The 23,818-nt window shown below is 35.8% G+C and overlaps 1 protein-coding gene across 1 annotated transcript; it reads right to left on the bottom strand.

Annotated features, from left to right (window-relative positions):
- Positions 1-1,266: 1,266 nt before the first annotated feature.
- Positions 1,267-7,172, bottom strand: LOC133259336 (potassium voltage-gated channel subfamily H member 7-like). Its single transcript, XM_061436682.1, has 2 exons — positions 6,750-7,172; positions 1,267-1,569 (listed from the first exon to the last, which is right to left on the bottom strand). The coding sequence occupies exons 1-2, from the start codon at positions 7,051-7,053 to the stop codon at positions 1,538-1,540; spliced, it is 336 nt and encodes a 111-aa protein (XP_061292666.1). The 5' UTR covers positions 7,054-7,172; the 3' UTR covers positions 1,267-1,537.
- Between the last annotated feature and the right edge of the window lie 16,646 nt (positions 7,173-23,818).

Raw genomic sequence — 23,818 nt, 5'->3', positions numbered from 1 at the left:
AGAGTTTCCTAATCCCAAATTCTGACTTTTATGATTCGTCTTTATTCAGAGTATTGCTATTAAAAAATGGAGGACTGAAGGAATGGGTTGGAGATTAAATGGCTTAATCTATAAGGAAAAAATGAATTAATGTAGTTTGAATGACATGAAAACTATGTGAACTACTAGTCTGAAGATTAGTAAGCTCAATTTCCTGTTTACTGAGGAAAATTATATTTGTTTCTCATGCATTTAAAGATCACTGGAAAATTAATGTCTAATAATTTATTGCTAATTGCTAAATGCTAAAGCCAGTCATGTTTCACACAGGCCAGTTGTCATGAGCTGTCTGTACTCTGTTTTTTGAGGTTATGTTCTGAATTATATCAACTCAAATCACTACCCACAGCTGACACTAATTTGTTCCCTTTTAGAAATCTCAGTGGAAAGGCCAAGGATAAAACAATCATGTATATGAAATTCCATCCTGTGATTGGAGGTCACCTGCACAGACCCTTTTTGAAATACTTAGAAAATGAAGTTAGGATGGAGAGAAGCTGCCATGATTTCTCTTATTTTCAAATTACCTGGGATGCTGATGAGAAAACATCTTTAGTTTCTAGTGCTCTCAATTCATAATCATCACCAGCTCTGAATTAGTTAGGGAAGCATTTGAGAAATCAATATACAAATCTTCACAGTGATCAGAGTAAAGTGACATATGGAAGAGGCCAGAACAGCGAACTCTAAGTAACGACGGTCACTGACGGAGACGTGTCCATGCAACACACATGCATAGATGAGTAGTTGTCACCATATGGACACCCACGGCAGCATGCACAGCGTATGTTACAGGACTAAGTTCCAAAAGTTTCCAATTGGATGAGAATAATATGAGTTTTATATTTTGTGGTTTTTGCATCTAGTACAATAGAGTAGAAAAACTGAAGTGAATTTTCTATTTTTAGTCAGATCCAGGTTTATTCACAGGTATTGCCCAGTTAAACCTACATTAGCTTTAGGTCATGCTAGTGATTTCAGACTTATATAGGACACAATTAAAAATGATTGAAATGTTATATAGGAAAATAGGAAACGACTATCATGCATATACAGTTTACTACTACAGTAAGCTTAAAACCATACCCCCTGCCATCCAGGAACGTGACACTAGTTTTAAGGAAACAAAAGAGGAACAAGTGAAGTGATGCTGTCATGTAGCACTTTATTTTATTTAATCTGGTACTCAAAAAAGATTTTTTTTTGGCTGAAATATATTTAGCTTAATATTTGCTTCTTTCCGAATTATTCAAATATTTAGGAAGTCTTCATTGTCAACCTAGGCTTATACTCCTTGAAGGGAAAAGGAGGTCTTAATCATTTTGGTGACACAGTTGAGAAAGTAACAACATCTCCACCAAAATCAAGCCATGATGTCTCCACCAGGCACCTGGACTCACTAAGGGCAGCATGATGTTGCATTGAACAGGGCATACAGCAGGCAAGTTAACATGCCGAGTAAGGGGGCAATTTAAGCATCAGATGATGAAACTTGAGTTCATACATTACCTTTAACATTGCGACCATTGTCTGTTTTGAGCACGTAAGGAAAAAAAGAGAGAAATATGAAGACTAAAATTATGTTATATGCACTGAATAACCTCTGTAACAACAATCAGAGAAAATAGGATGCAATGATTGAAAATGTATCTTTGAAATTAACATTCTGTATTCTTCAACCAAGGGAGATGCATATGCTAAAAATAATATCTGCCATCATAAGCATCTGTGTTCAAATATGTGAAACATTAATCTCACTATTTGGAGAAAGCTGTATCTATATGCCTAGAGTTGGGATAAAAACTTTCAACATTGTCAGAAGTCAATTTTAGTGTAGCTTCAGCCACCACTTACAAAGAACTACACAGCATTTTGTATGTTAAGTAATGTTTTTCATTATAAATTAGTGTGTTAATAAAAAATGGTTCTTAGACAATGGTTTAATAAACCAACTTGAATTATTAATCACAATTTTATGAACAATCCATCTCACAAATGCTCTTCAGTGTATATTTTGAAAATATGAAACAGCACTCTAAGAGCCATTCTTAGGCAAAAATAATTATAAGAAATCAGTGAAAGATTCGACTGTTTAAAGGTAATGTGAGATTTAAAAATTTATGCTGTCCACAATACACTCAATGTAATACCTAGAAATTTTAGGAAATTTGCTTATATTATAATGGGTTTGTTTTCAAATTTCAAAATGGAGTGTTTTCAGATTTATTTTGAGAATAGCAATCTGACAGTGTTATATATTGCTACTAACAAAATATTCGTTACTAGTTTTGAAACAAAGAAGCTTAATATTAATGACATCATGTTAGGAACTTTCAAATATAACCAAGATTTGAAAAATATATTGTCAACACATATGCTAATGCTATTCATATTTAAAATCTTGGGATATATCATAATTGTTTCAAATTCACCAACTGAAGCAATTTCAATAGTGTGGTATACTGAATTGTCATAGACATTATCTCACACAGAGATGCACAAATAAAATAATGACCTTATATGTCAATGCTCTGCCCTCTTTGAGGGACTATAAGAAGCAAATAGGGCTAATGGAAGAGACTTTGATTACAAGGCATTAATTATCTCCATCAGAAGTTGGGCTCAACAATCATTAGGAAAGTAATAACTGCTTGCGAGCAAGTAGTTAAACAGTATAACTCTATTCATCAACCTGGAAATTACATGTAAAGAACTGTAAGTTCCAAAGACAACTGCCCCAAAGTGATATTATGCAGTTAATGCTGCACTGACATTCTGAAACAAAGCATGTGGTCTTGGAGCCGGTGCTTGTTACTCCTCCATGACAGTGTAAGTGCAGAGATTAGAGTAAGCATTTAGAGTCTTGTGGCAGTTTGACAGAAAATAATTTTACATCTGTTAAATTTAATAATACAAGAATTGGAGCTTATATTTTTATGCCTATTTTTTAAATTTTCATTTTTCCATATAATGCATTATTACTGTATTTACAAATATATTGGTTGGTATGTGGTAGATAGAAAAACAAAACCAAAAAATTTTGGTCCTTCACCACAAATGGTTTGAGTTGGTTCTAAGGTATTTGGTAATTTAGATTAGGTGAAAAGATAATGTTAAATAATATGCACTGATATATTTGCAAATTATTTCAAGTTCTATAAAATAACCTATATAGGAGGGACTTTTCTTCTTAAGTGAAGAGACAACAATTGAAACCATTAAATAATTATATAGAGTCATAAAATTAAAATCAGTTTTAAAAGCTTTCCATCTCCCATCAGTGCCTCAGTTTCTAAAGCATATTAAATTATAAAGCTTTAGGAACTGTAGTTTCTTCTATACTAATTAGAGATTTTGTATCTAAAATTGCTCTAATGGTGTAGTACAAAATACCTTCTGAATTATCAATTGGTAGTCAGAAGCTGACTTTAGCAACTATAAAAAAATGATACCGTTTTTGAAAATAACATAGCTTGGGTGGGAGAAGAAAAATTGAGGATGATCTCAATTGTCCATCCTGTCCATAAATAGAACCTGAACTGAGAAACCCAAAATACTAACACATCCTTTTCCCATAATTGCATCAGTAACTGTGTGCTAAATGGAGACTACATAAAATTGAAAACAATAGAGTTAAATCATGAAATCTGATCTAACTTAGTACCGCTGTCAAAACACAGGTTAAGTCTGTACCATGCACCGAATATGCATCATTTAATAGTGTTTCTGAATGTTATTGCACTGTAACTCAGGTTCTAGGCAATAAGGCCAGTCTCCGAAAAGTCAGTATGTTTGCTAAAGAAGACTACACTCAGTGGACTGACTAACTAAAATATATGCTGGACATTTGAATTATTATATTGGATTTACTGTTGTTCAGCTATAGGATCCATTGCTTAAAGACTAAATTTCAGAAGTTTCTTTTAGTCAGGAGATAATGAGCATGATGTGACTAGATGATACAAAGTTTTAGATGATCTGGTTTGAAAATTGTTCTTGACTTTATTTTCCTTTTTCCTTTTGACTTTCTTTGGACCAGAGAATAAAAGAGATGCGCTAATTGCTCTTGTACCATATCAAATCCATCTTATAGAAAACTGTTCTTTTTATTTCTGTGATACTGATTTATCTCTCTTTGAATTTTTTCTTGTTAATTCATTTTCTTTCATCTCTTCTGTCTTCTCTACTTCACTGCACTCTTTAAATAGAGATCCCTCACATGATTCAATCCTATGATTTTTGTTTAAATTGCAGAGTACTAATGAACAGATAACTCATTATTGCCTGGTGTGTATGGTTCTGTAACAAAATTCATGAGCATGATGCTCTTAAAGTCACCTCAATGCTTATTGAGTTCTTGCCACGAAATAGGTGACTGTGCTTGAAACCAAAGCCATGGAGCCAAGCATGCTAGAATTCCAGCACTAGAGAACCTCTCAACAATATCATTATTTGTGTGTATATCTAATAGCATTGAAAGATATAAAATGTGGAATAAATGTAGAACAATAAGAAATAATAAGAAGAAATGCTATCATATATGTAAACACTGTTTTACACACTTAGGTATGAAACCATTTAATTCTGGTTTGGAAAGGAGAAATGGATCCTTATGGCTATGAGTAGTAGTGTGAGGAGGGACAAAGTGCGCATGAGTATTCCCAGCATAACAAAGCAATGAAGGAAGAAAATGCATGAGATATTTTTGGGAAAAGGTGATTATTTTTGTTCAGGTTTAGAATTGAGTATATAGAAGGGGAGGAAATCTTGCAGGGGCTAGAAATGAAGCTGGAAAAAACGATGGACAGCTGGGTAAGTGTCCAGTACCCTACACTAAGGAGCCCCATGGTCTTTTATGTTTAAAAGAGAAAACCAGCGGCAGCATGGATGATGACGGGTGCTCACAGGAATAAATATCACAGAGAGGACAGTGGGCCTCTCCAGAACCCAAATCTGTAGAAAGTGAGACTAATGCATCCGTGCAATGGGTACTGTGGAGCCCTATACCAAGGTCATGGGTCTGGAGCCCTGTACCAAAGTCAGAGGTTAAAAATCTCTGGAACTGACCAAGCATCTGTTGCCATGAGTCTCTGGATCAAAACCAGCCAGTTCCATGACTCCAGATTAGGTAAAGTACCCTCCTAGTATCCGCCTTGTGTCATCCTGGCCGATCACCTAATGCCACCATTCCAGTAGAAACTTTCTCTGTCTTGAGACTACAAAAATTGACTGCCCAGCTGTGAAAGGGTTTGGCTTTCCCTTGAGCCAGCCACTGTTCTAATAGTGTCTTCCACTCTAATAAACTTTATTCTCCTCTCATTCTGCCTTATGTCTGGAAATTTTTTCCAACACATGCACAGACCATGACAGGTACCCTGCACCTTGGACCTCCCTGGAGAAGTTTCAGTGATTCAACATTTCCTTGCAGTAAGGTTTTGTGAAGCATGCATCAAAGAAGAACAACATTGAATGAATGGCTTGTGGATTCTGGCGACCAGTCCTGGGTTTGAAAGGGCTTCCCTGGTGGCTAAGATGGTGAAGAATGCACCTGCAATGCAGGAGAACTGGGTTCAATCCTTGGGTCGGGAAGATCTCCTAGAAAAGGGAATGGCTACCCGCTCCAGTATGCTTGCTTGAAGAATTACATGGACAGAAGAGCCTGAGAAGCTACAGTCCATGGGGCTGCAAAGAGTCAGGCATGACTGAGCGACTAACACTTTCTGGCACTTCATAACCTAGGACCAGATATTTATGTAACATATCTAAGCCTTGTGTGCTAAGTCACTTCAGTTGTGTTCAACCCTTTGCAACCCCTTGGACTGTAGCCCACCAGGCTCCTCTGTCCATGAGATTCTCCAAGTAAGAATACTGGAGTGAATTGCCATGCCCTCCTCCAGGGAAGCTTCCTGACATCCTGATGCAGGGATTGAACCCTAGTCTGTTTTGTCTCCCGCATTGGCTGGCAGATTCTTGAGCCACCAGGAATGCCTCTAGGTCTTAGTTTCCTCATCTATTAAATCCTGGACTTAATAACAGATTTTAATTCATAAGGTTATTATAAGAATTAAATGAGTTAATGTTAATGTGTGCGCCTCACACATGTAAATACTCAACAAATATTATCGTTATCATGTTAATGATGAGTTGTTTTGGTTGTCCTGAAGAGGGCAGAGAGAAATAATGAATTTTGACTTTGCATTTCATGTTGCTTCTGGTTGAGCCCCTTCCCCCTTCCTATCTCCTCCCTGCCCCCAATTAGTGTATAGCTTTCTTATCACTCAGTATATCATATTTTATACACCTTTTCCTTTTGGAAAGAAATGGTCAGTAAAATAGTCCTATGATCGCACACCACTCTTTTTGACCAGTTCTTGACTATTTACTAAATGCAGCACAATGCATTATGTTTGAGATAATAGTGTTATCACCTAAACAGATCTTATGTTAAGCATTAGTTATTTAACACTCCATAAAATAAGCAGATAATAGCTATCATTCTACCTCAGATAAAGACGCCAGAAAAAAAAAAAGTCACTAGGATTCAAGGAGGAAATCAGTAACAATTCTGTAGAACTGATATTTTTAATACATTCTACTCACATTTCTTTTTCACAAGTATAAGAATTAATGTTGAAATTAAACACAATACAGAAATTATCTTTCCTTACCCCTTAATATAAGTTTCCATATTAAAAAAATTACTAACATACCTTCACTGGCGTGTCGATCTCTAAATATGTTCTTGGGATGGACACTGAATCCTTCTATATCATGAACCGAGGAAGCCCTCCGTATACTACAAATGCTTTCCTTTGATCTGGAATGAGTCAGCTGGGAACTTGACTGCAGCATGTCAGGGTAGAGTCGGTCCCATTGCCTTTTGGGAGAGGAATGGTCAAGAGGTCCAGAGATATTCACCAAGGGGGAACATTTGCTGGGCTGTATCAAGGCTTTTGTGTCATCTGCTTCCGAGGGGCTGCAGCTTTCTTTTGTTGGAGACTTTAAGTGCTTCATGGCTACGGAGTCATCACTGTGTTTAGATGACTCAATCACTACCACATCAGGATCTTCTTGTGGTAAAGACTGCTTTCTGTAAGTGAGAACTCTCAGACCAGGGAATTTGAACCCAAAAAGTTTCCCTACAAATGGAGATAGGAAAAGAGCATTATTACACGACAAAGGATACACATCCCTTCAAACAAACAAATAAACATTGCTGACACATATTTAACTACCATGTAAAAAGTTATTAACAAATACTTAAGTCATTTACAGTTGGAATGTGGTTTATGGTAGAAAACGTCTCTGGGACTGATATGAATTATCATATAAGCTGTAAGAAAATAGTGAAATGATTTTACCATGTTCCTGATGGTTAGATATACTCCATTGATACAAAAGCATTATTTGGATAATTTTTTTTGTTTTAATAAATTACAAGATATATTCACTACACATGCATTTTCTTAAAGGGAAACCGAGAATTGGAGTACAGTTTAGAAAGAAAACGAAGGGATGGGATACTATGTGTAAAAGGGCCAGACACAGGAAAGTGCATATGTGTGGGAGGTCTACGGAGGGGAGGATGCTATAGTATTGGAAGTGGAGGAGAGGGAATGAGGTTGGAGTAAGGAGTTGGCCTGACATATTCTAAAAGATCTGTATTGGATGATATTGTTAGTCTAGTGTTGATGTGAAAAAGTGGGGTCAACTGTGTATGAAACAGTCCTCATTCTGCTTGGAATTCCTGAAAAACATTTGGCTTCAGAGTGGGTTGTAAACATAAGAATTTCTTTGCCTTGATTAGTTTTTGTTCCAATATCTAAGAATATGGCATGGAATGTTATATGTATCTCAGAATGGTTGATGCTTAGAAGGGCAACTAAATATAAACATTAAAATATTAAAAATTAAAATATTAGCTAATAAACACATAAACTTACTGGTAGTAAAATATGCACATTAAAACAAGATAGTATTTTCCATGCTTCAACTTGTAGTAAATGAAAACAAGAAACGTAGCATCTAGTGCTGCCAAAGAATGCTGACAAGCATTCTGATGCTTTGCTAGTGGAACAGCAAACTGGTACAAATTCTTTGGAAAATCATCTTACAATGTCTATGAAAGTGAAAAAAATACAGTTTTCATATACACTTATTTTGACTCAGAAATCCCCATTATAGGATAATGCACCAAAACAGGATACAATGATATTATCCATTAGAAGGAGAATAGTGGAATAAATTATGGCATTTTTATACTTTGGAATCTTTTAATGTTCTTGAAAAACAAGAATATGTATATGCTTTGGTTAGACGGTCACTCAAATATGGTTTTACATGAAAAGGGAAGTTTCAGTTTAATGTGTTTACGGTGGTATTATTTCATTAAGAATAATAAAACCTTGTATTTGCCCATAGAAGTCATATGGCAGTAGAAAAAGGTGTGGGAAAACACAATCCACAGTTTTCATGTTGATTGGGTCATTGGGTTTGGAAGTGTGGGAAATGTATTGCATTCTTCTTTATATATTGCTGATGTTTGTTTCATCGAGCATGCATTCTTTTATAAGTTAAAATAGTAAAAAGGTAAAGCTTATACTCCTAGAAAAACTAGAAGGATAAGAGAAAGCATCCAAACAATACTGTGTAATTCAAAGATTTTCTAAGTACTGTCTACAAGAAAATGCAGATTCTGTTTTATGTTGTCAGTCCAGTGGCCTAAGTCCACACCATTCCATGGCTTTACAATCACATGCTGGGTTTCGAGTCAGTCAATTGGATTATCTGGGCTATGGTATTTTCTACCTCCTTATATTCTTTTTTTTTTTCTTTCTTTCTATATTTTGGCCATGCCACGTGGCATGTGGATTCTTAGTTCCCCAGCTAGGAATCAAACTCATGCCCACTGCAGTGGAAGCTCAGAGTCTTAAACACTCGATACCACGGAAATCCCTCCTTAAGTTCTTTAAGTGTCATAGGCACCATTATCTTTAATATATTTACCATGAACTTTTCTTCAATGTATTGAGAATCATTTTAAAACATGAAAGAACACTCAAAACTTATGAACTTTTCTGCATTATATTTAAGTATACTTTTCCAGTGGATGGTCTTATCTATCCATATATTTTCAATTCCATCTTTAGTTCAAATACTCATAAATCTATAACTCAAGCCTAGACTTATTGTCTTACCTCCAAAGCTGTGTTTTTAATAGCCTCATCAGCATCTTCACTTAGAAGTCTTCTAGACACCTCAAAATCCTGTAACAAATCTGATCTCATGATCTATCCTCCAAGTCCAACTCTTATTTTTTCAGTGAATGGCATCACAGTCCATCTAGTTGTATAGGCCTGAGATGAGTGCTACTCTAGTAGTTACTGTTCTGTCTTACTCCACCCTTCATATCCAATTAATCTGCTGTGTTCATTTTACCTCTTGAATATCTTTTTAATGTTTTTACTTCTCTTTATCTCCATTGCTCTCACTCTGTGGAGATAATCACGGTTCACTGGATTTCTTGCAATAAGATACATATCATTTTCCATATTTGCATCATATTGTCTATCCTTTAAAAATTATATATTAAAAAAAAAGCACAACTTTTGACCACATAGACTATTGCTTAACCTTTTACTGCTCCCAGTAAGTTCTTGCTTTGGGCATGAGGATAACACTAACTCTACTATCTGAAGCTTAATTTTTCCTCTTTCCTTTCTAGGACCCAGCCATATGAACTTTAATTTCCAGAGGTCTATGCTTCTTTTAGATTCAGGGCTTCCTTGTGCTTGATAATTTTCACTCTTCCTACTCAGTACATCCTTTAGGATTTTCTTTTTATAGAAATCTGTTGCACTTCTTTCTTCTTAAAAAATATTTTATACTGGAGCATGTATGTGTGTGTGCTAAGTCACTTCAGTTGTGTCTGGACTCTGTGTAACCCTGTGGACTGTAGCCTGCCAGGCTCCTCTGTCCATGGGATTCTCCAGGCAAGAATACTGGAGTGGTTGCCATGCCCTCCTCTGGGGGATCTTCCCAACCCAGGGATCAAATACTTGTCTCTTACCTCTCCTTTATTGGCAGGCATGTTCTTTGATTAATGAAAGTGAAGTCGCTCAGTCGTGTCCGACTCTGTGACCCCATAGACTGTAGCCTACCAGGCTCCTCTGTCCATGGGATTTTCCAGGCAAGAGTACTAGAGTGGGGTGCCATTTCCTTCTCCAGGTGATCTTCCCAACCCAGGGCTCAAACCCAGGTCTTCCGCATTGTAGACAGACGCTTTACCATTTGAGCCACCAGGGAAGTCTTTGATTAATAATGTTGTGTTAGTCTCAGGTGTGGAAAAGGGAATGGCACCCCACTCCAGTGCTCTTGCCTGGAAAATCCCATGGACGGAGGAGCCTGGTAGGCTACAGTCCATGGGGTCGCTAAAGTCGGACACAACTGAGCGACTTCACTTTCACTTTTCACTTTCGTGCATTGGAGAAGGAAATGGCAACCCACTCCAGTGTTCTTGCCTGGAGAATCCCAGGGACAGGGGAGCCTGGTGGGCTGCCATCTATGGGGTCACACAGAGTCGGACACAACTGACGCGACTTAGCAGCAACAGCAGCCGTTTCAGGTGTCCAGCTGAGTGATTCAGTTATACATAATCTATAATAACAGCCTTCAGATTTTAGCTCCAAAGTCGTTTCCTATGGGAAGCTCTTCCTTCCTTCAGAACTATTAGTATCACCTTTGTAATTTTCACAACAGCTCGTAGTTGTACACTTACTGATTTTCTGATTAACATTTCTCTTCCCTAGTGGACTGTAGGCAGGGCCTCTGTCTACTTTGCTCACAAAATCCCAGTTCTAACAGAATGCTTGAGCATGATAAATGAATGTTCACTAGCAGATCCTAAACTGATAATGTGCTTCAGTTTTGACTGTGGAAAAACTAAGATATTCAGTTGCTCTGACCAACTTATTTAGACCATATTTGCCTCCTAGTAGCACCCAGGTGGTGCTAGTGGTGAAGAACCTGCCTGCCAATGCAGGAGACATGAGAAGCAGGTTCAGTCTCTGAGTTGGGAAGATCCCCTGGAGGAGGCCATGGCAACCAACCCCAGTATTCTTGGCTGGGGAATCCCATGGACAGAAGAGCCTGGTGGGCTATGGTCCATAGCATTGAAAAGAATCGGGCACAACTCAAGCAACTTAGCATATACACACAGCCTCCTGGAACTGTATTTACTCATATTCACCAATTTAACTGAGTAGAATCCAACAGCTGATGAAAATGGTGAAGTTTATATCATGCCCTATATGCCTAATACAACACATGCTCTTAATTGTCACCTTTTCCCCAGAGGTTATTAATTGCTATCTTTCTGATTCTAGAGCATACGCAGAAGTGTTTTCAAACTCCTCAAATCTAGTGTATTTTATGTAAAATACCAATTACAGAAAATTTTAGAATTAGGCAGGCTAAATTCTTACTGTTAGGTTTTGTGTGCTAGTAGTTAACAGTGGCAAATATAATTGAAATAGAATTTATCTTTCTGATCAAAGGACACAGTGCACAAATTCCAGGTACATTCAACATTAAGCTCTGGATTAATTAGTAGGTGACAGTAATCACTGTGTGCATATGATTAAATAACAGTACATCACAGTATCTATTTTGCAAGCATTCTTATATAATTCTACTAACAACTTTTATATGCTCAAGTAAATTGCCAAGTTAAAAATCAGTGAACTGCATCAAAGTCATTTGATTAGTTTTTAATGCACTTGGAATTGACTTATAAAGCAGTTTACAAATCAATTCTGCAAGCTTATTACAATGCACTGAGGTCAGTGCCTACTTTTATTCATTTTTAATCCATTACATTACCCTCCACATTTAAAAACAATTCCCTGCCTTTCTTAAATTAATGACTGCACAAGGCATTTAGATTGCTCCTACAGTTTAGTCATATCCAAGGTGGTACAGATGGTCTTTTCTGCATCACTAGGTTAATATGACCATGTTATATTGCATTACAGATTTAGTTGTCTAACCTCAGTTCATCCGGAAAGAATAAACATTGAGAATTTTGGTCAGTGCTAGCACTCTCAGGCATCAAATATAAAACATAGATAAGTATAACCTTATGATTCTTAACACTAAAAAACAGCCTTGTAAGTTGCTTCCATATTTTAATATATTTGCTTTCTAATTTGAATAACTAAAAGAGATACTATTTAGCTTACTATCTACTAAAACGTTCAATAAGTCTGAAATAATAACAATAGAATCGGGGCGGGGGAGTTATACATCTTTTAACACATTCCCTAAAACAATTATATGTATTGATAAACTACTGACATGAACATAATTTTGTTTAGAGGCATCATTTTTCACTTGAGAGAGATATTTCTACTATACATGAACTTATAATTAACTATCATGACAATGTCTTTCTCAGGACATGTACCTTCTATGAAACTGCTGAATATAAATTTGTAAGCTTCATCTTCATACACCTTGCGCTAACACTTAAATAAGAGCTGTTTACATCTCACCCAAGAAGATACAGATATTCCCAGTGTCCTTCTGTTTTGAAACCTATAATTATGACTGCAAACCACACATGAAAAAATGTTAAATACTTGGCCCAGGGTCAAATAGGGAATCAGGGTGGTAAAATCAAAATAAAACAGCAGCTTCCTTGATTTAATTTCAGTTTTACCCCAGATTTCATGTTTTTTTGTTCCATAAATATTCACACAACCATCTATTGAGAATCATAAATCTCTCCTCTAAATGAATGTAGATAAATGCATGCACACATTTTTTATAATCTCAAGGTTGAATAACAAAATCTCCTTCATCTGAAATCCCTCCACTAACCTTCCTTAGAATCCTCTAGGACTAGCTGACTCTTAATATTCCTTCCAGTTTTGAGTTTCTTTACATATACTTTTAGCTAATCACAGTTCTCACAGAATTACAATGATCGCAACTACATTTCTATCCCTATCTCCTTCAGTAATGGGACTTTAGGAAATGGTTTTATCAAATTTTCCAAATTGAGAAATTTTCACCAATCTGAATTATTTCTCTGTCTCTCTCTCCTCACTTCCCTCACTCAACCAGAGCTGATTCTAATCTAAAATTTGGAAGAAAACTATTGTGCTAATTTTGACATGAAACAAGACACTAATTTAAGACTATACCTAGGAATATTAGAAACAGTACATTTCTTGCAGAAAACCCAAATATTCCTAAAAAGTTATCAATATATTGCTAAATCACTGAATTTCCTCACAATTACAAATTCCCCATTCCCTTGGTTTCATTTCTCATCATTTCCACAAACTCTTAGAACTTTTGACTACTTAATCATTTTACTACTAAATTCAAGTTAAATATAAATTAAAAGATATTACCCTTGCTTGGTTCTGCTTAGCTGGATTATAAACTGAAAAGTGGGGAAAATTGTACGTTCAAGAAGTCACACAAACTGGAGACTACAGTGGGGTAAGTAGAGGACATGTGTGTGTGCATATGGGGCTGGGGGGCAGGGTGTTGTGAAGGTCACAACCAGAGATATTTCCCCTCACAAAGCATTTGGAGTGCTGGGAAGTATCTTGATTGGATCTCTGAAAACAGACCGTGCAAAAGAGTTTTGGGGATGCGTCCTCAGGGGATACGCCTATAAGAAAAAAAAAAAAAAGAAGAAGACAGGATTGGTCAGAGGAAGTTATTTAAACTGATACAAAAATGCAGCTAAAACTTCAGCCTGTCCTCTTGGGAGCTGTGGAGCTGGACTTGCCCTTCAGAGTTATGCCAAAATGAAGTCAGGTATCTCCCTGTTGTAGCTAGTCACCGGTTACAGGTATCCCATGGGAAGGGCCATGACCTTGGGTAAGGCAGGTGCCTGTCTTTGACTACAACTCCCAGTGAGGGATGGAGCTGTGTACCTGCAGGGGCCAATATTTTCTGCATCTGTCCCTGCCTTGAGGAAGGTGTCAGGCACAGTGCCTATGATACAGATGGGGAAGGACAGTCAGTCTAGGGTCTGAAAAAAATGATCTGAGTAAGCTTCCCTGGTGGCTCAGATGGTAAAGCATCCACCTGCAATGCAGGAGACCCGGGTTCGATCCCTGGTTTGGAAAGATCCCCTGGAGAAGGAAATGGCAACCCACTCCAGTATTCTTGCCTGGAGAAGCCCATGGACAGAGGACCCTGATAGGCTACAGTCCATGGGGTCGCAAAGAGTCGGACACGACTGAGCGACTTCACTTTCACTGTCAGTATCACACAAAAGAATTCATGAATTAATATCAATGTACCTTTCTATGACCAGGGTATTCACACATCTGGCATTTAAATCGGAAGCCTTAAAATCACTGTGGGACTTTTCTCCAACCAACTAGCTCTGGATGTGCAGAGAAATATAATTTTAATCTCTGAGTCAGAGAGAGAAACATATCAAATTTTATGGGAGAAACAGGGAAAATAATTGACATATTTGACTTTTCCTTTTCAGGAAGAAATTTCCACAGAGGCACCCTGAGAGGAGATGTCTACCTTACTAATGTGTTAGGAGTCTATGATGATGCCCATGGGCTGCTGGAACAACCCATAGTATTGTCAAAGAAGGCAGTAGCTAGCAGTTTGACTGCGGGAAAAAAAAGAAAAAAACATTCTGAGTGAACACAGTACTGACCTGACTAACCTGATTAGTGGGTGACAAATGGGGCAGTAAAGCCAGTGCAGTCCTGGTGTTTGTGAAAACAAAAGGTCACCAGGGTGTCCATCAACCTGGTAAACCTGCAGCTAAATTTGGGACCCTTTAAAGGAGCAGATGTGATCTGTAATGCCTTGAAAGACTTAGACTTCTGGGACATTTCCTGGGGTGAGAGATACTGGAGAAAAAGAAACATTTCACAATAAGGCATTAAGTATAGGACAAGATAGGAATCTTGAAGGAATGTGTAAAGATCATCAGGGGAAGTTATTGATATAGTAGGAGTGAGAATAACCACAGGAGCCATAGCAGCAGCAGAGAACTTCTGGATCAAGTTCACAAATGCTGATGATGTCTGAGAAGCACTGCTTCCAACCTAGCTAGCTCATCTTGAGGGCAAAGAAGCAGAAAACACAGGTTTAGAATAAGGGAGATAAGGCAGAAAACGGGACAGGCTGGTGGACTGCTCTTAGCCACCCAAAGTCAAAAATCCCTCCACAAGGAGGCATTGGAAATGAAATCAAACACATTAGAATTATAAATACCTAACTGGGTTTCCAGTATTAACTGCTTAATAAATCAATGTATGATTTACAATACTGCTATTTTGTTTTTCTTTTATAGAATTCTTTCTTTTCAAAATGCCAAGTTAAAGAGTCCATTCATGTTATGCAAAAGTAATAACATTTGTACCTAGATTGACCCAAGATGACCATGTATTAATAGTTGTTACAATCGACAGGAACTCTTTGATGGAGTGTTCCGAACACAAATGGTACAGACACCTGTTACCCTTATGCTGTGTAAATAGGGACTGTCCCTAATTTGGGTGTTGCTAAGTAACAAATTCTTCCAAACGGTACGCACACAGGGACTCTGATGTGGACATGCTCATTTAGGCTGTCATTAACATTCATTGCTAACAAAAGGATAATGCATAATTTTTAATGATTAGTAATTTTCTTGATACTAGAAACATGTATTTTGCCCAAATCCTGGGGGGTGTGGTGGCATGATATAAAGTTGATTGCAGCTTATGACTGAACTTTTCCCAGATTTCTTTTAGCAACAATGTCATGGTTCCTTTTTCTATGTCAAATTTAATCTTTAAAGAGAGGAAACTTCCACACACATGATAATAGTAAACATTAGTTATGTTGTAAAACCTTTAATTAAATTCATCTGAATAATGGATTGTTTCTATAGTAATGCTTGCTGAGTGGGAAACTGTTACTACCACAGCTCTTCATCTTTGAATTAAAGAATGACTTTCAGCTCCAATGGAGAATAGTAAAAACATTGTGAGTGCCCTTTATAAACCAGCTATACAGAAAATGTCTTTGTTCCTTAGCTTGGGGTCTGAACCCTGAAATACAAATATGAGGGAGTAACGTAGCTATTCAGGAAGATATATGTTTTATGTGTCAATTATTAAGAATATTGAGTCCAAAGCATACGAATACATTTTACTGGCTTAAATTAGCTAGATAATTGCCTAAATTACCAACTGTATTTTGTGTGTATAGACTTTGCTTCAGGCAAAGCTTTCAGAGTAATTCAAATTTTTACTTTAGTAAGCATAAAAGTAAAAATTCTCTTTTGATTTGGAGAGGATATTTTTAATCATTTCAAAGATAATGGAGTCCCTTTTATAATACCTTAATGAAATTAAATGAAAAAGTTCACTTTTGAAAATAACTGTGAAAATAAGATACTGTAAAATTTTAACTTTATTTTTATGTGTAGCTTCCTCTAAAATGTATTTTTATCTAACCATTAATAACCTAGAACAGTTGTTCTCAAACTTCAATGTGTCAGAATGACCTGAAGAGTTTTTCAAAATACAGATTGCTGTATCTCTGTGTTAATGAATCAGGTGTTCTAGTGTAAGGCCCAGCAAATTACATTTCAAACATGTGATAAGATGATGTTGCTGGTCTCAGTATCAGGATATCACTGACTAATGCTCATTCAGTAGGAAAAATGACTTAATTACTCAATGCAAATAATAACTTATATTTAATATTTAGAAATTCTACAAATATGCATTGTTATTGTTGTCAGTTGCTAAGTCATGTCTGACTCTTTTGCGACCCCATGGACCGTAGCCCTCCAGGCTCCTCTGTCAATGGGATTTCCCAGGCAAGAATAGTGGAATGTATTGCCATTTCCTTCTCCAGGGGATCTTCCCAACTCAGGGATCAATCCATGTCTCTTGCATTGGCTGGTGAATTCTTTATAACTGAGCCAATAGGTACTCACTCTTTGCAAAATGGGGGATATGGAAGAAAATACAACATTCCTCCTATGAAGTGGAGCTTAAGTGCTCCTGGATACTTAAAATAAAGTGAGCTTCTTTAGTTTTCCACAGCCCTCACCTCTCTTGCTCTTTGTCACCAGGAATGAGATACATTTGTTGACGCTGGGCTGATGAAAGGACTTCCTTCAGCCCTCCCCAAGCCCTCTGAGATGTGGAAGGTGAGGTGATCTGTCTGACAAAGGAGGTGGATTTGACAAGAGAGTCATGAAAACCTTGATGAAGTTTTGAAATACTTATTAATGGAAAGAGATGAAAATTATCTAAAAAAATTAGTATTTTATGTGCAATTTTTACATGTAGTGTAGTCACTAAATGATAAAATTCATTATTTTTCTCTGACTAAAAAGACTTAAACATGGGCCTGTTTTCTTGTTGAGATATGTTTAAAGTTTAGTAAAATGAGAAAACTTCATGGATTTTTGACTGTGATGGAAGCAGTAGATTAAATAGACAAACAAAAAGCTATTTTAAATTGATAAGAGGAGTGAATGTTATTAGTTAAAATTTATTTGGGGATATGAACTTAAGGTCAGCATTTATAGTGGCTCAAACTGACTTTTTGGTTTTAAGACATAAAAAGAAGATGGAATGTATTTATTTTTTGTTGGGTTGTATATTGTTTTTGTTTAATTTAGGTTTCCCCAACACCTTAAAGAGATTTTTAACAAATGAGAATGTGTATGTGTGTCTGTGTGAACCAGACTGGTGACCCTAGATTTTTGTTGTCAAATAGAAGAAACACTAGATTTAAATATACATGTAAAATAACATTTTAAAATATTTTATTTAAAATAATAAAAACAGAAACCTCTTAAACTTGATGACAATTAACTTTGAAATAAATAGTGTAAGCATGAACACATAGTTTGGTATCTTCCATGTTGTACAAATATTTGATAGCAACAGATATAAGAGCAGAAAAAGAAGAGACCACATTATCCCATTGCTGCATTGCTGTTATATCCTTTAGATGTGATCCCCTTTTATTTGGGAGGAAGAGTAGATTTTTATCCTCCACTCAGTATCATTTCCACTATTCAGATTACAGAGTTTAAACCATCAGTGAGAAAAGGTTTAATTATGTATTATAATTGGTATTTATATTCATTATGGAGTAATTAATCAACACAATTGTGCAGTATTTATTAATTTGATAGTTAGACCTACTAGAATAATACTCTCTCCTGTACTTTCTTCAGGAAAAATAAGTCATCTATTTATGGCTGGTTCTATATCTTCAACAGAGATTAAGTTTGTGAAAAATTAATTCTTCCCAGAGAAAGCTGCTTACTTTTGTTGTGTTGTATTCTTGACTTAGAAACTAGATATTTGTGCTGAGAACTGATTCACCTTTTTATTCAATACAAGTCTCTAAGTTCCCACAATTTACTCCACCCAATTTATCACAGTGTCTTTTCATGACGTATCTTTTCAATTGTGTATTTACTAATAGCTTCTTTTCTATTACTTAATATTCTCAATTTAATACTTCATTTCCTTTTCATCTGTATTTCTTGTCACTTCACATTTTTTTAAAAATTTTGTCTACATTTCAGGAGAGGCAGTTAAATTTATAGACACCTACATCTTCTCAAACAAACAGTAGCCTTTTCCTATTATTTTCATTTAAATACCAATACTAAGGGCATGCATACACCCCCAGACACCCACTTAACACACAAACTTTTATATTCCTTATTTAGATAAGAAATTAAGCTTTTTTAAAGTTGAAGTTTTTCTGCAGAATGGGGTTTATCAAAATTTGGTTTTATTTTATTTTTCATTGGTTTATTTGTTTTGTGGCCACCAACTGAGCAACAGGGAGAAGGCAATGGCACCCCACTCCAGTACTCTTGCCTGGAAAATCCCATGGACGGAGGAGCCTGGTAGGCTGCAGTCCATGGGGTCATGAAGAGTCGGACACGACTGAGTGACTTCCCTTTCACTTTTCACTTTCATGCATTGGAGAAGGAAATGGCAATCCACTCCAGTGTTCTTGCCTGGAGAATCTAAGGGACAGGGAAGCCTGATGGGCTGCCATCTATGGGGTTGCACAGAGTCAGACATGACTGAAGCGACTTAGCAGCAGCAGCAGCAGCAACTGAGCAACAATGTTTGATATAGTCAATATATTATTTTACAAAGGTAGCAAAATTATACTTTAAGGAAAAACAGGGGAATTTTCCAAAGATCAGAAATGATGCAAAGCAGAACTTGGATAGCAGAAGCTACCAAATATAATTTGTCTGTCTTTAACTTTTCTGCTTGATTTAATAATCAACTCTTCAAAAATTGACACCAAGTAAAAAGAAATTTAGAGCATATAATGACAGAAGGTATAATCAAAACCAATATAATAGTTACAAATAATAGGCCTTTGTAATGCTCTGGAAACAATTTTATCTGTGTATTTGTACTCTCTCTAATGATTCCCTGTTTGAGTGACAGCTGCAGTGTAGGGAAACCACTCATGTTCACATAATAAGGAACAATCTCTACTGAATTTGTCGTGACTTGCACAAGAGATGCTATTTTAATCATAGTATAAAGTTGCATATATTATGTATGACATTCTGGGAGGCTACTGTAGAGATTATCTTCCATTCAAGAAATCAAAGCTTCAATTATCCGTTTGTATTTCAGTGTGAAATGAATCCTTTTTTTTTTTAATCTTTTTTTTTTTTGCCATACAACTAATACACTACTCCCTTTTTTCACTCTCATCCAATTTGATGGACCATGAAAGACAACTATTCTGGGGGAGAAATGAAGACTTTCTGAAGACAAAAAAGAAACAAAACTAGGCTTTCCCCAAAACAGATTATCTTATTGACATTCATAATCAAAATACAACCTGAGATTGCCTAAAGTATATTCTTGAGAACCATTCAATAGTGATGAAGTTTGTTAGCAGAAAATATAAAGAAAGCAAAAATAGTAATCAACTTAAAGGAACAAATCTTGGTATTATACTAATTTTTTATAGTACTTCAGTTTTGTTATAAACATGTCAGCTGGGAGACTGACAAATCGGTCATTTTGATAGTTTTTCCCAAGTGTGATATTGTTCAGGGTAAAATATTCAGAATATTGGAATTGTATTACACTAATATATTATGTCCCAGTATTGCCTTAATAGGATACTATAATGTCATTTCGATGCAGCTAAGAAAGCAACTGACACTATGAAAATTTTTTAGCTGGTGTACATTTGATTTAGTATTAGTTCATTTTGCAACATAGGCTTTGGGACCGGGTTTTTTATTTGACATATATTTAGCCTTCTGATTTACATATAGTATAACAATTTATTTTTTCAATATTAAAGTTTTGGGATAAGTCTTCCAGTTTCCCACAGACAACGACAGTAACTTAAATTTTCATTTGCTCATAGATCCTCCTAAAAACTACAAAGATCAATAAGGGAGGCAAATAAAAATACCTATAAACTATGCCTAAAGAGTAATTAGAGCAAGACATTACAAACGTTAATTTACATGTAGCCAGGGAAATAACTGCCCAAGACCAAAAGAATTGCTCAAGAACACAATACAATATTAAGCAGAAAATAAGTGGAAAAAATGGGAGCACAAAAGTCTCCTTAGAGTAATGGAACACATATCAAATAGAGTTTACTCTCAGAAGAAGACAGTTTCACACTGAGTAAGAAATATTGAGAGAAATTCTGTGACCTTAATGGAGAAAGCTTTGGTTAAAAGGGGGATAATAAAAGTGGCTAGAAAAGTGTACAAGACCCACATGTAAGCTTTGGAAAAGCACTACTTCTTGGAGAGGGGGAAGTATCTTCAAAGGTGGAATTGTCCCTTGGAAGCTAGGAAATATGGAAGCAGATAAATATAAGTTCTCCATATTCACATACGAAGGAATAGAATAATCAGAAGACAAAAACAAGCAAACAACAAAATCAATTAGTGTCATATATTTTAAAGAACAAGAAACTTCCTCCACAAAACCTGCACATTTACAAACTCCTTGCTATACATGAATCAAACTTTGAACTGAAAAATTTAAGAAGCCACTCAAACAAGACCTATTCTCTTTCTCCCCCCACCAGATATTTCTCATTAGGGATTGTCCAGGAAAGTCCTTAATGAATGGATTATCTGTACAAAGATATCTCTAATATCTGTACAAAGAAAACTCTAATATATGTACAAAGATATCATAAGAGAAAAACAGGAAACAGGAATAAAAACGTGCAGAAGAAAGTGTGTTATGTACCTGGCCATAAGACAGAATAGGTATATAGCACCCCAAAATAAATTTCAAATTTTATGCCAGTAATTAGAGATATGAAATAAGATTATAAATTAGGAATTCAAGAACATAGAATAATATCTGGACAAAGAAGAAAATGCAAAGCAAGACTGAAAGAATACAGGCAATACATTCAAGATAGAAAAAAGACACAATTATCTAAAAAATTAAGATCATATTACAAGCAAACCATAAGAATATAGATCAGAAATGAGAGAAGTTAAGAAAATAAAATAGAACAAAGACAGAAAAAAGGACTAGAAAGGAAGTGGTGGATATGAAAGACAGGCAAAGAAGGTGCAAGGTTACTTGAGTTTATTATTTGAGTCTCTGAAAAAGACAAATAGACCAAAAGAAAATAGCTATTAACATTATAATTCAACAAAATTTCCTGAAATATAACATGAATTGAATGTACATATTGAAAGGGCCCACCATACATCTGGAAAAATTGACATAGAATGTCAAACCTAGACATATAAAAGCAATAGTTTTAGACTTTAAAAGTCTGTTTTCATTTGAAAGAAAAGTATTAAAATCTACCATTATTAGTTTATTTTTGAAATTTTCTGGGAATCAGAAAAATAACAAAATCACTTACAAAGTGCAGACAAGGGTTGGCATCAGATTTTTCATTAGGAAAATTTGATGCAAGAAACGTGGAACACCATCTTCTAGGTTCACAGGGCAACAAAGTGTGGACCAAATAGCTTATATCTACCCAGTCTGTCCTAAAACTGTGGAGGCTGCAGAAAGGCCGTGTTGATTTACTTATGAACATCTCCTAAAGAGGATGAACTTTATCCAAGAAGTTTGTTTGGTGAAACTTTGACAAAAAGACAAGTGGTGAGCATCGAATACATTTCACTAGAAATTTAAGGCAAAACAAAAGTGAGAAGTATGTAAATTACATCCTGAGAAGCCAGAAGTACTGCAACCAAGGGAATGCAAAGAGAAGGAAATATAATGTAAGCTCATCAAATGCCTTGTTGGTAAAAATGGGGAATGAAATAATATAATTTAAACTGACAAACTGAATGGTAAAAGACTAAGTATGCAGAGGAGTATAAGGGTACTGATAATAGTTGAGCAGGATAATTTGAATAGTCTAATCTCTGGAGGAACAGTGACAGTGAAAGTTGCCCAGTTGTGTCTGACTCTTTGGGACCCCATGGACTATACAGTGCATGGGATTCTCCAGGCCAGAATACTGGAATCAATAGCCTTTCCCTTCTCCAGGGGATCTTCCCAACCCATGGATTGACCCCAAGTCTCCACATTGCAGGCGGATTCTTTACCAACTGAGCTATCAGGGAAGCCCCTCTGGAGGAAAAGAAATGTCAAAAAGCTACTCCACGAACAAGTACCAGGTTTCGATGATTTCACAGGGGATCTATACTTAAGTTTTAAAGCCCATATAATCCTGGCATCACAGACTCAATGGACATGAGTTTGAGTAAATTCTGGGAGTTGGCGATGGACAGAGATGCCTGGTGTGCTGCAGTCCACGGGATCACAGTTAGACAGGACTGAGTGACTAAATTGAACTGACTGATAATCCCCAAACTATTTATTATTATTGCATATCATAGAAAACAGAGAAGACATTACAAATAATTTTCCAAAGTAATTATAATGTTGATAATAATACCTAATGAAATTGCACATATGCAGTCAAAAATTACAGAGCAATTTTCCTGATGAGTATGGATGCAAAATCCTAAATTAATTTTAGATGAAATGAATTCAGTATTACAGGATAAAATACATCATGCCCAAATGTGGCTTCTTTCACAGACAAAAGAACAGTTCCATGTTAGTAACTTTATGAATAAGATTTACCATAAAAATAAGGAAACAGAATAGTAAATTTGTTTCCAAAGATGCTGAAAAGGTAATTTACAAATTTCAACACCCATTAATAAATAGAAGCAAATGGAAACTTCCATAAAATTACAAAACACGTTCCACTCAACCATTTGAATTAATGCGGATCACTGGTGGCATTCACACAAAAATCAGGAATAAGTGATGTTCACTATCAATTTCTTTTTAATAATATGTTGGAAGGTAATAGCAAGATCAATTACACAAGAGAAAACTATTAGATGTATAAAAATTGGAAAATAAAATGCAGTCTCTATTTTATTAAACAGTTTAAAAACTGAAATGGTTATTTATATAGCATAGAAAATAGAGAATAAATTCTAAACTATTTTCCAAAGTAATTATAACGTTGATAATAATACCTAGGGAAATTGCATATACACCCTCAAAAATTACAGAGCGATTTTCCTGATGAGTATTGATGCAAAATCCTAAATTAATTTCAGATGAAAAGAATTCAGTATCACAAGATGAAATGTAAAAATAGTTCCATGTTAGCAACTCTATTAATAAGGTTTACCATAAAAATAAAGAAACATGTACTGTTGTCATTTACTTACGGTTTACAGTTT

Source organism: Bos javanicus, chromosome 2 (assembly GCF_032452875.1).
Source record: "Bos javanicus breed banteng chromosome 2, ARS-OSU_banteng_1.0, whole genome shotgun sequence".
In the NCBI taxonomy this organism is placed as follows: Eukaryota; Metazoa; Chordata; class Mammalia; order Artiodactyla; family Bovidae; genus Bos; species Bos javanicus.
Note: the sequence above shows the minus strand (reverse complement) of the source record. Positions and strands in the feature narration are given on the sequence as shown.